The 13,402-nt window shown below is 36.7% G+C and overlaps 1 protein-coding gene across 4 annotated transcripts in view; it reads right to left on the minus strand.

The window, feature by feature from the left end:
• The window catches only part of JAK2 (Janus kinase 2), a 107,837-nt gene that overhangs the window by 47,577 nt on the left and 46,858 nt on the right, over window positions 1-13,402 (minus strand). For all 4 annotated transcript variants that reach the window (XM_015570522.1, XM_006773839.2, XM_015570523.1 and 1 more), the window contains 3 exons: window positions 11,830-11,947; window positions 9,177-9,322; window positions 678-999 (listed from right to left, as the gene is read on the minus strand). In XM_015570522.1, coding sequence (XP_015426008.1) covers window positions 678-999; window positions 9,177-9,322; window positions 11,830-11,947 — 586 coding nt within the window. The remainder of the gene's footprint in view (window positions 1-677; window positions 1,000-9,176; window positions 9,323-11,829; window positions 11,948-13,402) is intronic.

The raw sequence follows: 13,402 nt of genomic DNA on the forward strand, positions 1-13,402 counted from the left end.
CCAGAGCCAGTGATCGGGGGGAGATGGGGGTCCCCTGTCCAAGCCTGACACCTCTGGCGGAGGTGTCAGGCCTGGGCAAGGGGCCGATCAGGTGATCGGAGGGTGATGGGGTCTACGCCTGAGGGCTCCCAGTATGTGAGAGGGGGCAGGCTGGGCTGAGGGACACTCCCCCCCCCACACACACACACACCCAGTGCACGAATTTCGTGCACTGGGCCCCTAGTCTAATAATAATCTAACAACAACAGATAAGAACAAACTTAAACTTATAATACAATCCTAAGACATACTAAATTATTTAACAACCATACTTCATCATGAAATTAATTAAAATTAACCTTTTCTAGGATATTAAATTTTATGATTATGCCTCCTATATCAATAATAGTAAAAGAAAAAATATTTTTTAAAAATAGTAAAAGAAATAAAGAGGCAAAAATACCTTAAAAATAACTTTATGCCATTTCTGAAACTATAAGAATACCATTACTAATTTTGTCATAAAGAATTAAATAAAAAACATTTAAGAACAATCAGAAAAGATCTATAGATATAACCTCTACACTTACACTTCTATCAATGGGAGAAGAAAAGTACAAGGCCATGTTTCAAATGACTAAAATTACTTTACTTCTACTTAACTTAACAAAGAATGAGAACATATCATTAAGATTTACCTGTTCTGTCAGTGTTTCACTTTCTTTATGTTTCCCTCTTGACCACTGAATTCCACCGTTTCCAGTTATTATAATGGTTGCAAAAATCTCCTCACCTGAAGGACCTCTTCCAGGTTCTTTTACTTCAAATTGCTCTGTGTAGAAGGCAGACTGAAGAGTTTCCAGATTTATAAGATACTTAAGTTTCAAGTTTTTGGCAGTGGCTTTGCAATGGCTGAATTGCTCAATAAATCTGCGAAATCGGTACCTTATTCGCTTTCTTGTCAAAATATGATAGTCTTGGATCTTTGCTCGAATACATTTTGGTAAGAATGTCTTATAGCTAGGCATAAAGAACACACACAGTGAAACAAGACATTTGGAATATAAATCTAAAACAAAAGTAAAAGAGAATTTACCACCTTTTTCCATGATAAGTGCTATAAGAACACAAGTGGAGAAAGGTGACATAGTTACTACTGAAAAGAAGTAAGAAATGGTGGACCTTGAAAATGACTTCAAGTTTTCTCACTGCACAGAATATAGTCAGTAATGTATAGCCGGATAAACATTTTTATAGGCCAGCTTCAATAAATCCTAGTAATTCTTTTGCAATCAAACAATTTCATTTGGAGTCTTTTGTACTACTTCCTTCTCTATGTAAAATATCCTAAAGAAAGTGGATAACTTATTTCCCTCCTGCTCAAATATCTGACAAATAATTAACATTTTATTTCTGCAAAAACAACTATATTAAATTTCCATGCCTTTCAGATATGCTAATCCTTCTTCCCATCACCCAGCCCCTAAAAGTTTAGCTCTTACTCATTGTACAAGTCTCAGCTCAAGCATCATCAAATCCAGGAAACCTTTGGAAACCTTTGGATGCAGGAAACCTGCATCTAAGCCTGATTTGTCTGACAGTATTCTGTGCACTGCTCCATAACATCATTTATCACACTATACTGTACTTGAGTATCCACAGCCGGTGATGGAGTGGCTAATGCTAACAGCTTATTATTACACATTAGGAATTATTTTGAGCTGTTAAACAGCCATCATTAAAATTTAAGTTATAAAAACTTACAACTGAATAAATTATATTAAACTATAGATAAAAAGTACTCAAAACATATTGCTTCCTAATTATTTTACATTAAAATTTTTATTTTATATTTTAGTACTATCTATGCTTTTGAGGTTATGAATGTCTATCATATATAAGTGGTGAAAAGTGTTAGCTACTGCTCATCTCTTCCCAATTCAGTGGTATCAAGTTGATACTTTGAGATTGGCCGTGAAGGGAGTATCCATGGATATCAGCAAAAATTATAAACCAGACCTTCCTTGCCACCTCTCCGAGAACAGGTTGTTAAACATTTACCAATTTACCACTTCTTACTCCCTACTCCCCTCACCCACCCACCTGCAACACACACACTCTCCACTGTAAGTCCCTGGAGGAACTCTCTGTTTTGTAAACAGCCAGCACTGCTGGAGAAAGTTATCTGACAGGGTACATGTGCTGCATCGTAAATTCATAGTCACCTATCCTACCTAATATAGAGGGAATATGCTAATTGAGTCACACCCTCACAAAGATGGTGGTGCCCACAGCCAATAAAGAGGGAATATGCTAATTGACTATCATGCCCTCAAAGGTGGCAGCGCCCAGAGTCACAAGATGGCAGCGCCCAGTCCCCTCAGCCCCCCAGCTGCCCAGGGCCAGCCCGAGGCGCAGGCAAGCCTCAGATGGTGGCTGCCCAGCCGCCCAGGGCTGGCCCGAGGCTCAGGTAACCAGGGCCAGCTGAGGCTTGCGCTGCCGGCAGTGGCAGCAGCAGAGATGTGATGGGGCATCGCCGTCCCCTGATCGCCGGTCGCCTCCCGCCCCTGAGGGCTCCCGGACTGTGAGAGGGGACAGGCCGGGCTGAGGGACTCCCTTCTCCTCCCCGCTCCAGTGCATGAATTTTCATGCACCGGGCCTCTAGTTTTAAATAGGCTTTCATCACTTCCATCACTTTTATGACATTTCTCTGGCTCAACCAATTTCCCAAGTCCCACAACCATGCCAAACCTCCAATTTCTTCAAACCTCCTCCCTCAAACCTCAGCTACATCCCTTCTCACTTTCAGTTGATGACTTCATCTCTTTCTTAAACAACAAAAAAAAGTTAAAGCATCTCTAAGCAGAGTTCCCTCAATACCCTGCTGGCAGCCTGTATACACTGCACTTGGTCTCTCCTCCTTTTCACCTACTACATGAATGAGGTAGGTATAAACCTGTAGTTAAAGCCACTTTGTTCACATGTGTTCCCTATACTCTGTCTTCCTCTAACAGACATCTGCTTTCTGGGGACTCTTACTCTACTTATTCTTTCTCTTCTATCCACATGTTTTGAAAATACTAATCTTCTTCCCATCCTAAATGTAAAATCTCTTTACCCTACATCCTCTCCAGCTACAGCATATATGGTCTTTTTTGGAAAGCACTTAAAACCATTTTAATTTTCCTGCCATCCTACTTCTCAACTCACTCAAATTTGGCTTCTGCTCCATAATCCCACACAAACTGCTCTTACTAAAATAAAATAAAAAACTTCAATGGTGCCCTAACTGGTTTGGCTCAGCAGATAGAGCATCAGCCTGCGGACTCAAGGGTCCCAGGTTCGATTCCGGTCAAGAGCATGTACCTTGGTTGCAGGCACATAACCAGTAGGGAGTATACAGGAGGCAGCTGATCGATGTTTCTCTTTCATCGATGTTTCTAACTCTCTATCCCTCTCCCTTCCTCTCTGTAAAAAATCAATAAAATATATATTAAAGAAAAAACTTTAAGGTTGCTAAAAACTCAAATTCTCTTGTTTATTTGTCTTGTAATTTTTTTCAGCAGCATCCAACACTGTTAATCATGCTCTCCTTGAAATTTCCTCCCCTTAGCTTTCCTGATTTTTATTACCATCTCTTTGGCTGTTCCTTTTCAATCTTCTTTAAAGCAACATTCCCTTTTACCTAGTGATTAAATGTTGACATTACTCAAGACTTAATTATGGGTCCTCCTCTTATTTTTTACACATTGTCCTTCTTCTAGATACTCTATATGCAAATCACTTGATATTGCCATCTAAATATCTAAACGACAGACCTTTATCTTCCACAATCAAGCCAATCTACCCATTTAATTTGGAAAGCCCCAAAGCTCCTCAGAAAATGTTTCAAAGAAAACTCATGAGTCTCCCTAAAGTCCTCCCAAGATCCTCTTACAACATTCTCTATTTGAGTAAACAGCACTACAATTCACCTACTTCTGCAAGTCCCAGGAATCACCCTTTACACCACCTTCTCCCTCAACCCCCATTATTCAATCCATCACTATAGTCCCTGGGCTATACCTTTGACATATTTCTCTTATTTGCCCATTTTTCTCATCACTAAACCATTCAACTGCATCTCCTGAAGGACCTACAGCAATGACCTTACTCTCTTTGACTCTCATTTCCATTTCCATTTATGCCCCTCTGTTTTCTACACTGGAGTCATGGGGATCTTTTAAAAACACAAATTGAATAATGTCACCATTGCTTAATACCCTTGCATGGTTTCTTAGTGTTCTTAACCTTGACCACATGACTCTAAGGTTCTACATGGTTAAACTCCTGCCTCATCTCTTACTAACTCTGAGCTCTACCTATGGTCTCTTCTGCTACGAGGCCTTTTCCATTACTCACTTCTTTCCACCCATTAAGTTCTACTCATTTGTCAGACCTTAAAAGTCACATTCTGTTCCTTTTCATAGCAATTACATATCTGTAAGTAAAAAAATATATAAAATTTTAAAAAGTTTATACAGCAAATAGGAGAGCCTCAGTAAGTTTAGAAAACACTGAAAAAAGATTTAAAATACAATCAGAATGCAAATTCAAATGCCTACTTTATCTACTTTTGTCAAAAAAATTAGTGACCAGAAGCCTTACTATAAATCCTAGCATCTATTATCAGATTTCTTTTTTCTCGATGCCCTTTTAAAAACTAGCTAATATTTATCAGCTATGAAATTGTTTTAGGGAGTTTATATTTAAGGAACAAGTTCAAGTAACACAATTTTTTAACTTAAAATTGGAAATTATCTCAGAAGTTGTGTTCTCATTAGCCCCTCATTTACAGGTGAGGAAAAGCATCATGGAAGGCAATTTGTTCAACACTGAGTTTGTGAATAAACCGGGACCATATTTAGGTCTTGTGACGCATTATATAAAGCACATTTCCCCTGACAAAATGCCTTCCAGGAAACAGCATTTCCCCTGAATGAACTATTTCATGTCTTTACCTTCAACCTCCTCTTTGAATCAGTTCGTTTCTTTTTTCTACTTTGTTGAATTAGTGACAGTATGACATCATGCTGGCCCAGCCGATGTGGCTCAGTGGCTGAGCATTGAACCAGGAAGTCACATTCTGATTCCAGGTCAGGGCACATGCCCAGGTTGCAGGCTCAATCCCCAATAGGGGGCATGTGGGAGGCAGCCAATCAATGATTCTCCCTCATCATTGATATTTCTATCTCTCCCTCTCTCTTTCTCTCTGAAAACAATAAAAAAAATTATTAAGTATCACCCTGGCCAGTGTGCTTAGTGGTTAGAGCGTTGGACTGTGCACCAAAGGGTAGAGGGTTTGTTTCCCCATCAAGGGCACATACCTGGGTTGCAGGTTTGATTCCAAGCCAGGTCAGGGCATGTGTGGGAGGGAACCAATCGATGTGTGTTCTCATTCTCTCTCTGTCTCTCTCTCTCTCTCTCTCTCTCTTCCTCTCTCTACCCCCTTCCTTCCACTCTCTCTAAAAATCAATGGAAAAAATATCCTTGGGTGAGGATTAACAATAACAAACAATTAAGTATGTAACACATACAGATGCACAAACACATGCAGTTCATATGCACACAGAGTCTTGTGCTGACAGACACAGACATACCTAACGCACAGGCACAGATACAAAGAGGTGCACCTTTCATGTATTTTCTTTTTAAGTCTGGGAAAGGGTATGTATTTAGTTATACTAATCAGAGCTCCATACTCTACTGGATATTTCTGGGAACAAAGCAGCTTATTTATTTAACTAGAGGCCTGATACACGAAATTCATGCAAGAGCCTTGGCCTGGACCCTGCCTGCCACCACCGCGGCCGGGGCCCTCTGCCACATCTGCCTCGCCCCTGCCCACTGCGGCTTTGTCCGGAAGTAAGGATGTCCAGAAGGATGTCTGGTCTAATTAGCATATTACCCTTTTGTTATTACAGATTCTGCCCCAAACTAATAATTCATCTGTTTTCCCATTAATCTTGAATATTTTAACATTGAGCAGAGTCTTTATTTCTCAGAAATGAACACTAAATGAGAATTCAGAAACTATCAGTGAGTTAAATTATATTAACAAGGCAAGCAAGGCAGGTATGTTTTTAACTTCAGGACAGGCATAAATTATTTATCGAATATTAAAATATCATGGTGCAACAGGCAAAAGAAAAAGCTGGAAAATTAGACTACTTCAAAATTTAAATTCTTGTGCTACAAATGATACTTTTAAGAAAGTGAAAAAAACAATATACAGAATGGGAAAATATTTGCAAAACATATATATGATAACTTATATATGTAGTCTTATATCCAAATATAGACTCCTTACAAATCAGTAAAAATATATTGAATTGTACATTTTAAGTGTGTGAATTTTACAGTATGTGAAATATATATCAATAAAATTGTTTTAAAATACCATGAAATTTTATAATGAATGTTTGATATCTGTATAATTTTAAAAGAAAAATAATGCAGAATTTGCAGATGCATTTATATCCTGATTAAGAAAAACCACAGAAATACCATTACTAAACATTCACTGAGTTGAGGACACTGGACTAAATAATATAGGGAGAGGAAGAGAGGGCATCATTCCTGACATTAAGAAACCACAGGATTGTGCCAAGACTTTGGGCAATATCATGGTCTCCAAAGCAGAAGTGTTCCGCCAAAGCATAAGCCTAGAGATGGCTTCATATTTATAAAATTCAAAGTTTCTCTGTTCCTCAACTGTGTTCCCCTCACTTCCTTTAGTTTCCATCAATGGTATGTAAAATGCTCCTCCCCTGACTCTGTTCTCCTATGGTCTGGCATATAGCAGGTATTCAATAAATGCTGTTAATGAGTGAATGAACGAACAAATGAATGAGGCCTTAGTGAAAACAGAAATGGTTTTGTTTTTCATTTGGGCTTTGAAATCTTCTAGATTCCTCAGTGAGTTCCTGAAATCATACCCTATAGCTCCTACCCTTAAGTTAAGGCTTAATGAACATCTGAAAGCAAGAAAGGAACACTTAAAACCAAAGAGGGAAACAAGAAATCGATATCCTGCAAATTGCATATGAACTGTTTTGAACACCCTCAGCGACTTAAGTCCATCATTGAAAGAAGCATTTCAAGGAATAAAGGGAGTTTTAACCAGATTCATGGCATTTTCAAACTTTTACTCTGGTAAATATGCAATAGGTAAGACATATTATTTCGTATTCAAACTTAAAAAAAACCCCAAAGCAATCTTATATACTATATACCCATATTCCTATATATCTTTAAAAAGAGTGGAAGTTTTCCAGCCATAAAAGCTGGGCTGCAGAGTAGTGTTTCAAAAACTGTATTTGGTAATACTTTCAACAATAAAGAATTATTTTAAAAAGAAATTTTAAAAAAATTATATTTGGCATGATTGTCAAAATTCAATGTGCAGAAGAATAATTTGAAGTGTGTGGAGTATGCTTCACTTGTGGCAGATTCTGCTGAATCAGTTATAAGATGAATAAGGTCTGAGGATCTAATGTACAACACACTGACTATAATTAACAACACTATATATGTATAGGTCAAATTTGCTAAAGAGAATAGAACTTAAAAAGTCTCTCCCTGCTGCCACCCCCACCCCCAAACACACAACAAAACTCAAAAAATAAATATGTGAGGTGGTGGATGTATTAATAAACTTCATAGGGGATCCTTTCACAATGTATATCAAATCATGATGATGTACAGTTTAAATACTGTGGATGAAAGAGGCCACATGCTAACCTTAACAAACTCAGGGAAAAGTAACCACAAAGGAGGGCCTGAAATTAAACTTTAACTAAAAGCAGTTATGCTGGGTAGTTATGTCCTAGGCCGGTATCTTCACTGACAAGGTCAATCTTTACCTTAACTGACCCTATCTGTCTTTTTGCACCTATGATAACCTATCCTTGAAATGTCTAGGTAACTTGCAACTTCTCTTTTTCCAGACCCCTTGGGCACAACGAATGTACCTGGGCATGAGGACAGATAAGTGTCTATCATTTTACTTTTTATCCAATCCCAGAGGTTCTGCCCCACCCCTCCACCCGCACTTTGCTTTCTCACACATCTCTAATCTATCATGTAACCCACCTGCATCCCCTCTTTTTGATTACAATATATAAGAATAGATTTTAAAAAACCCGCCAATCTCTGGAGCATTATCCCAATCCATTGAGATACTGCTTCCTGGCAGTTGTCAACAGTTTGGCTCAAATACACTTAGAAAAAATTCTTTACAGGTTTGAATGTTTTTACATTAACTATATCTTACAATTTTATATGTCAATTATACTTCAATACAACTTTTTTTTTCAACCTCCTGGATCACTTATAAAAATTCCTATTTGTAGACTTCACCTCAGATTTACTAAATCCAAATTGTTGGGTTAGAGCCCAAGAATTTTCCATTTTAGCAGGAACCTCAGGTGATAGTAATTCAAGTAAAATATGGACAGTATTAGAGACATTCTGATTCAGAATTATTTATACAGAAAATGTGAGGATCTGCTGGTAGAAATTATGACTCCAGGTGCTCTTTTCAGTCCTCTGACCTTACCTAACCTTTTTAGAATAAATAAATCAAATAATAAATAGGTATTGAACACCTATATTTTCTATAGTATACCAACTCTTTTAATAATTTCTTTGATAAATAAGTACTACTTAGATACAATGTACAATATGATGACTACAGTTTATGCTGCTGTATGGTATACATGAATGTTGTTAAGACAGTAGATCCTAAGAGTTCTCATCACAAGGGAAAAAATATTTTTTTCTTTCTCGTTTTTCTATCTATATGAAATGATTGATGTTACAATTGAATTCATAGTAGTAATCATTTCACAATATATGTAAGTCAAGTCATTATGCTGTATATCTTAAACTTTTGTTAATTGTTTTATTGCTTAAAATATTACAAAGAGTACTACATATGTCTCCTTTTTCCCCCCTTGACCTTAAACTTATACAGTGTTTATGTCAATATTCAATAAAACTGGAAGAAAGTGCGTATTGTGCACAGAAGGAAAGCTTACCCATACAACTTTTAATCATAAAATAAAAAAGTATGGGGAAGGTCACTAAATACAAATAAATCATATAGAAAGTCCAACAGTTCCATTTATGTATATGAATTTACATAAGGAAATTACCTGATAGAGCTATAGACGTCGAGTGGGGTTTGATCATTTTCTTTGGCTATTCTCATCATATCTAAGACTGCCATCCCAAGACATTCTTCCTGTGTTTCATGAGTCACAGGTACTTTTATCCATCCATGCAAAAAGTCATGCCGCCACTAAAGGAAAAAATATTTAGACGGAAATATTTCATAAGTTTCAATATTATATTTTAATCTATTATCATATTTTAACTGATAATATAATTTCCAGAACACATATATTTAAAAAGAATACCACCTCTTTTGATTTTCAACCATTTTGCCATAAAATTTTAATAAGTTACTTTGCAAATGGAAACTGATTAAAATTGGTTCCCAACTAGAGAGTATATATATCAATCTATTTCATTGCTTTTATCTTCAAATTATATCTTCTATATCAAAACTGCCTAAACTAAAATATATACTAATTAAATATGTACTGAGTCCCAAATATGTTCAAAGCATTATACTAAGGGCCCTGGCCAGATAGCTCAGTTGGTTAGAGTGCCGTCCCAATAAGCCAACGTTTCAGGTTTGATCCCGTTAGGGCACATACAAGAAGCAACCAATGAATGCATAAATAAGTGGAACAAATTGATGTTTCTCTCTCTCTCTTTCTATATGAAAAAATCCCTCTACCGTTCATCATGGCCTGAAATTTCTATCCTCTAAGTCTCCTGAGCCAAATTTCTGTATCAAGGTCAGTTATTGGTGCCCTTGGAGGAAGTGGAAACCAGCTAGTTTTCCTTGGGTCCTAGCTTGTCCCAGTTGAGCTTAGAAACATGAAAGCACCCCAAATAAAATCAATAACATGTTAATGAAAGAGAGAGAGAAGGGGAGAGGAAGAGGGAGAGAGAGAGAAAGGAAGGAAGGAAAAGAAAGGAAGAAAAAAATGTAGAGGAAAAGTGCATGATATTGGATCAGGAATGACTTCTCAAATATGACACCAAAAGCACAGATAACCAAAGAAAAAAATAAATTAGACTACATAAAAATTAAAAACTTTTGCACACCACAGGGCACAATCAACAGAGTGAAAAGTAAACTTATAGAATGGGAGAAAATATCTGCAACATATATTTATTAAGGGGTAAATGTCTTGAATGTATAAAGAACACTTATAACGCAACAAAAAACCCACCTGATTTTAAAATGGGCAAAGGATTTGAATAGTTTCCCCAAAGAAGATATACAAATGGCCAACAAGCTTATGAAAAAACATTCAACATCACTAATCATTAAGGAAATGCAAATCAAAACTATGAGATACCACTTCACACCTACCAGAATAACTATTATTAAAAAAAATAGAAGGTAAGTGTTGGCAAGGATGTGGAGAAACTGAAATGCTCTGTGCACTGATACTAGGAATATAAAATGATGCAGCTGCTATGTAAACCAGTATAGCAGTGCTTCAAAAAAAAATTTTAAAAAAACCAATTACCATTTCATTTAATTAATTCCACTTCTGGATATACTAGTATATTCAAAAAAATTAAAAGCAGAGTCTCAGATATTTGTATGTCCATGTTCACTGCAGCACAGTTCACAAGAGCCAGAAGGTAGAAGCAACTCAAATCAACAGATGCATGGATAAACAAAACGTGATACTGTGTACAAGGGAATAGTCAGCCTTAACCTGTGTACGCCATAAGCATCTATAGATGCAATTAAATTCAAAAAATCGTTGCATGTGGGGATGCTTTCTATTTTGGACGTGTGGCAGTTAACTGGTTAAAAAGGAAGGAAATTCTGACACATGCTACAACATGAATGAACCTTGAAGATATTATGCTAAGAGAAATAAGCCAGTCACAAAAGAGCTAATATTATATAACTGTAATTATATGAGTTACCTCAAATAGGCAAATTCATAGAGACATAAAGTATACAGGTGGCTGTCAGGGGCCAGAGGAGAGGGGTATGGAAACTTATTGTTTAATGGGGAATAACAAGAACATATCTTTACCCAAAAGTACAAATATATTTTCTTTCTTTAGTTTCTACTCAGTCTTCTAGCACATAAAAACAAAAGTTATTTAATGATAAAACATTTTAATTACTATTTAAATCAAGGTAATAGAGAAAAAAAGCATTGTTCAAATACACTACAAAAAATTAACATAATAGTATTAATAAACAAATAACTAGAACAAAGCTCTCAGACTCAGTATCAGCTAGCCAACCTCCCCTGAGAAGCTACACAGCTATTATAACTCAACTTTTTATGCAGTTACCAAGTTTCTTTACATTTCACTCCCCACTATTTAAGTCTGAATTTGTTCAGAAATTAAAAAACAAACTTCTCTAAACATATTTTATTGTCCTATGTTCCAGCCACTTATGTTTACATGAATCATGTTATAAAACTCAGTCTAAACTTTGTGAAATCCTTAAAATAACGTAAAGCACCAAAAAAAGAAGAAGGATGTTCAAAATGGCCAATTCAATGAATCTCTATGAAATAAATTCTATTGTCCATAAACCATAAACTATAGGATTAAAAATTAATAATAAATACTTCATTTTGTTACCTAGCTATACCTGCTATGCAAGACGGAACAATTTTCTCATATATGAAGATTTTCCTGACTACGAGGTATTTATCATTTAACACGTGAAAAGTAGATAATATATCATACCTGAGCAAAAAGGTAAGACATAACAAAGTCATCAAGAAGAGGAGCTTCAGCACCTCGAGATATTCCATGACGATAAGTTCTGTTGCTGCCGCTACAATACCAGTAAGGAAAGTAAAATCTACAAGACAGTTAAAACAATCTGTCAGCCTTCAAATAAATCAAATATAAACATACTGTGTACATATAACCACTTCCAACATAACGAAAGGGATTAATACATACCCATAAACAGAAAACACAGCTAATAGTGCCCTATACAAGTTGACAGCAAAAGGAAATCTGGATAAAACAATAATTAAAATATAGGTAGAAAATACAAGAAATCTAAGTGTAAAATCAATATACTGCCTTCTTCCATGCATAGACTGTAGAAGTAATAATAGAAAGCAGAGAAATGTAGAAATATGCTTATAATATCACCTCCAAATAATGACCTTTTGCTTCTTTGTTCTCAATTATTAAACTGTTTTTCCTGTGTTATTGGTTAGGAACTCCATTAAAATCCTAAACAAAAGCAGTAACTAAGGCTATCTTTTACCTAATTTTAAAGGGACTGCTTCTAACAAACATTTTATCATTTAAGAATATTATTTGATACATGTTTTTTACAGATACCCTTTATCATGGTAAGGACATCTCTCTTGAGTCTTAGTTAATTAAGGATTCCTTCACCTTTCTTTTTAAAGTTATGAAAAAGTCCATGCTCTTTTTTACTGCAACATTGACTCTATGCATTGAATGGATCTATTTCATAAGTACGAGCCACAGATCAAACTTAACTTTTTAAGATTTTTTATTAATTTTCAGAGAGAGAGGATGAAGAGGGAGGAAAACATCAGTGTGAGAGCAAAACATCAATGGGCTACCTCCTTGCATGCCACTTACCAGGGATCAAACCTGCAACATAGGCATGTGCTCTGACTGGCGAATCTAACCAGCAACCTTTCTGTGCATGGGAAAAGGCCCAACCAACTGAGCCACACCTGCCAGGGTCAAACTTCTTTGTTTCATCCTTTTGAGTAGAAAAGTACCTCTGGATTTCACTAATTTTACCATAAATTATTAAATAAACTAGACTGCTTAGGCCCACTCCCTGTGCTGTCAGCAGTTGTATATCCTTAGCTCTGCCGTGGAGGTGGGAGAGGCTCCTGCCACTGCTGCTGCACTCACCAGCTGTGAGCCTGGCACTGGCTAAGTGGTGCTCCCCCTGTGGGAGTGCACTGACCACCAGGGGGCAGCTCCTGCACTGAGCATCTGCCCACTGGTGGTCAGTGTGCGTCACAGTGACTGGTCATTCCGCTGTTCGGTCAATTTGCATATTAGGCTTTTATTATATAGGATGTTACCTTGCATATTTTTGACTTGTATTTAATGTTCCCCAACTCTCAGTCTACCCTTTGTTCAACCCAGGATATCCAATTAGTCTTTTGGAATAACATTATACCTTTTAGTCAATAATCGAAAGCCACCTACATTTTATTGCATTGTACTTAAATGACATGTTATTTGTTTTTATAGTCATACTAGAGGCCTGGTGCATGAAAATTCATGCACTGGAGTGGGGGGGGGGGGG

Source organism: Myotis davidii, unplaced genomic scaffold, assembly GCF_000327345.1.
Source record: "Myotis davidii unplaced genomic scaffold, ASM32734v1 scaffold547, whole genome shotgun sequence".
In the NCBI taxonomy this organism is placed as follows: Eukaryota; Metazoa; Chordata; class Mammalia; order Chiroptera; family Vespertilionidae; genus Myotis; species Myotis davidii.